Source organism: Emiliania huxleyi (genome assembly GCF_000372725.1).
Source record: "Emiliania huxleyi CCMP1516 unplaced genomic scaffold EMIHUscaffold_8597, whole genome shotgun sequence".
Lineage (NCBI taxonomy): Eukaryota > Haptophyta > Isochrysidales > Noelaerhabdaceae > Emiliania > Emiliania huxleyi.
This window is the reverse complement of record NW_005195585.1, coordinates 1-1,243: the sequence shown is the minus strand read 5'-3', so window position 1 is coordinate 1,243 and position 1,243 is coordinate 1. Positions and strand designations below refer to the sequence as shown.

The window sequence follows — 1,243 nt, the reverse complement described above, 5'->3', positions numbered from 1 at the left end:
TAGCCCTCCGCCGCCGCCTCGGAAGAGGGGCGGCGCTTCCGCCGCCTCGAGTTGCACCACCGCGGTCCTTGGGGGGGGGGGGGGGGGGGTGAGCGAGTCAACGGACGAATTGAAGAGCCAGTCTCGCCGAGATGCGGCCGAGGTGCGGCCGAGGTGCGGCCGAGGTGCGGCCGAGGTGCGGCCGAGGTGCGGCCGAGGGGCGGCCTGCGGGGTGGTCGAGAGCGAGCGGCGAGTCGACGATGAGCGAGCCGAAGGCGGCGACGAGGCGGAGCTCCGCCAGGGGTGGCGTCCCGATCTGCACCTTGTCCCCCAGGCCAAAGCCGGCCGTGTCGGCGACCGCCAGCCGAGTCGCGCCCGCCGCCACGGGCTCGCTCAGCGTGGTCGTCAGAGGGGGCGTGCCGGCGAGGGACGGGTCGTGCAGCTGGTCGAGCATCGCCGTCTCCTGGAACGCCTCCGCATCGTGCAGCCACGCGGGCGTCGCAGTCGACTCGATCGGCGGCGGCGCCGCGAGGTACTCATCCAGCAGCGGCTGCTCGGCCGCGCCGTCGGCCGCGCCGCTTTGCTCGGCGAGGTGGGTTGGGGGCCCGTCCGGAGCAGCATACTGATGCGGGGCGGACTCCTCCTCCGCCGCGTACCCCTCCTGCGGGTACCCCTCCTGCGGGTACCCCTCCTGCGGGTACCCCTCCTGCGGGTACCCCTCCTGCGGGTACCCCTCCTGCGGGTACCCCTCCTGCGGGTACCCCTCCTGCGCGTACTGCTCCTGCTCCGCAGCGTACTGGTCCGCCGACTCCGCCGGGCCCTCCGCCGCGGGTACCTCGCCCTCCTGCGCCGCGTACCCCTCCGCTGCGTACTCCGCCTCCTGCGGGTACCCCTCCTGCGGGTACCCCTCCTGCGGGTACCCCTCCTGCGGGTACCCCTCCTGCGGGTACCCCTCCTGCGGGTACCCCTCCTGCGGGTACCCCTCCTGCGGGTACCCCTCCTGCGGGTACCCCTCCGCCGCGTACCCCTCCTGCGCGCCGCCGTGCCCGTTCTCGCCCGGCGCGTGGAAGAGGCCTACAGGAAGGTTCAGAGAAGGCTCAGAGAAGGTTCAGGGAAGGTTCTCGCCCGGCGCGGGGAAGAGGCCGTCAGACTCCGCCAGCTCCTCTGCAGGGGCCGCCTGCAGACGCGGCGTGGGCGTGTCGCGGGCGTGTCAGCGGGCGGATGTCACGTGCCGAGGGCGGCGGCGGTGCACGTAGAGTGGCGG

At 74.1% G+C, this 1,243-nt stretch overlaps 1 protein-coding gene across 1 annotated transcript; it reads right to left on the bottom strand.

Moving 5' to 3' along the window:
- Positions 1 to 859: 859 nt before the first annotated feature.
- EMIHUDRAFT_60601 (hypothetical protein) lies at positions 860 to 1,012 on the bottom strand (the record flags this gene model as incomplete). Its single annotated transcript, XM_005758571.1, has 1 exon — positions 860 to 1,012. A coding segment is annotated over one exon (153 nt), but the record flags the coding sequence as incomplete, so codon positions are not given.
- Between the last annotated feature and the right edge of the window lie 231 nt (positions 1,013 to 1,243).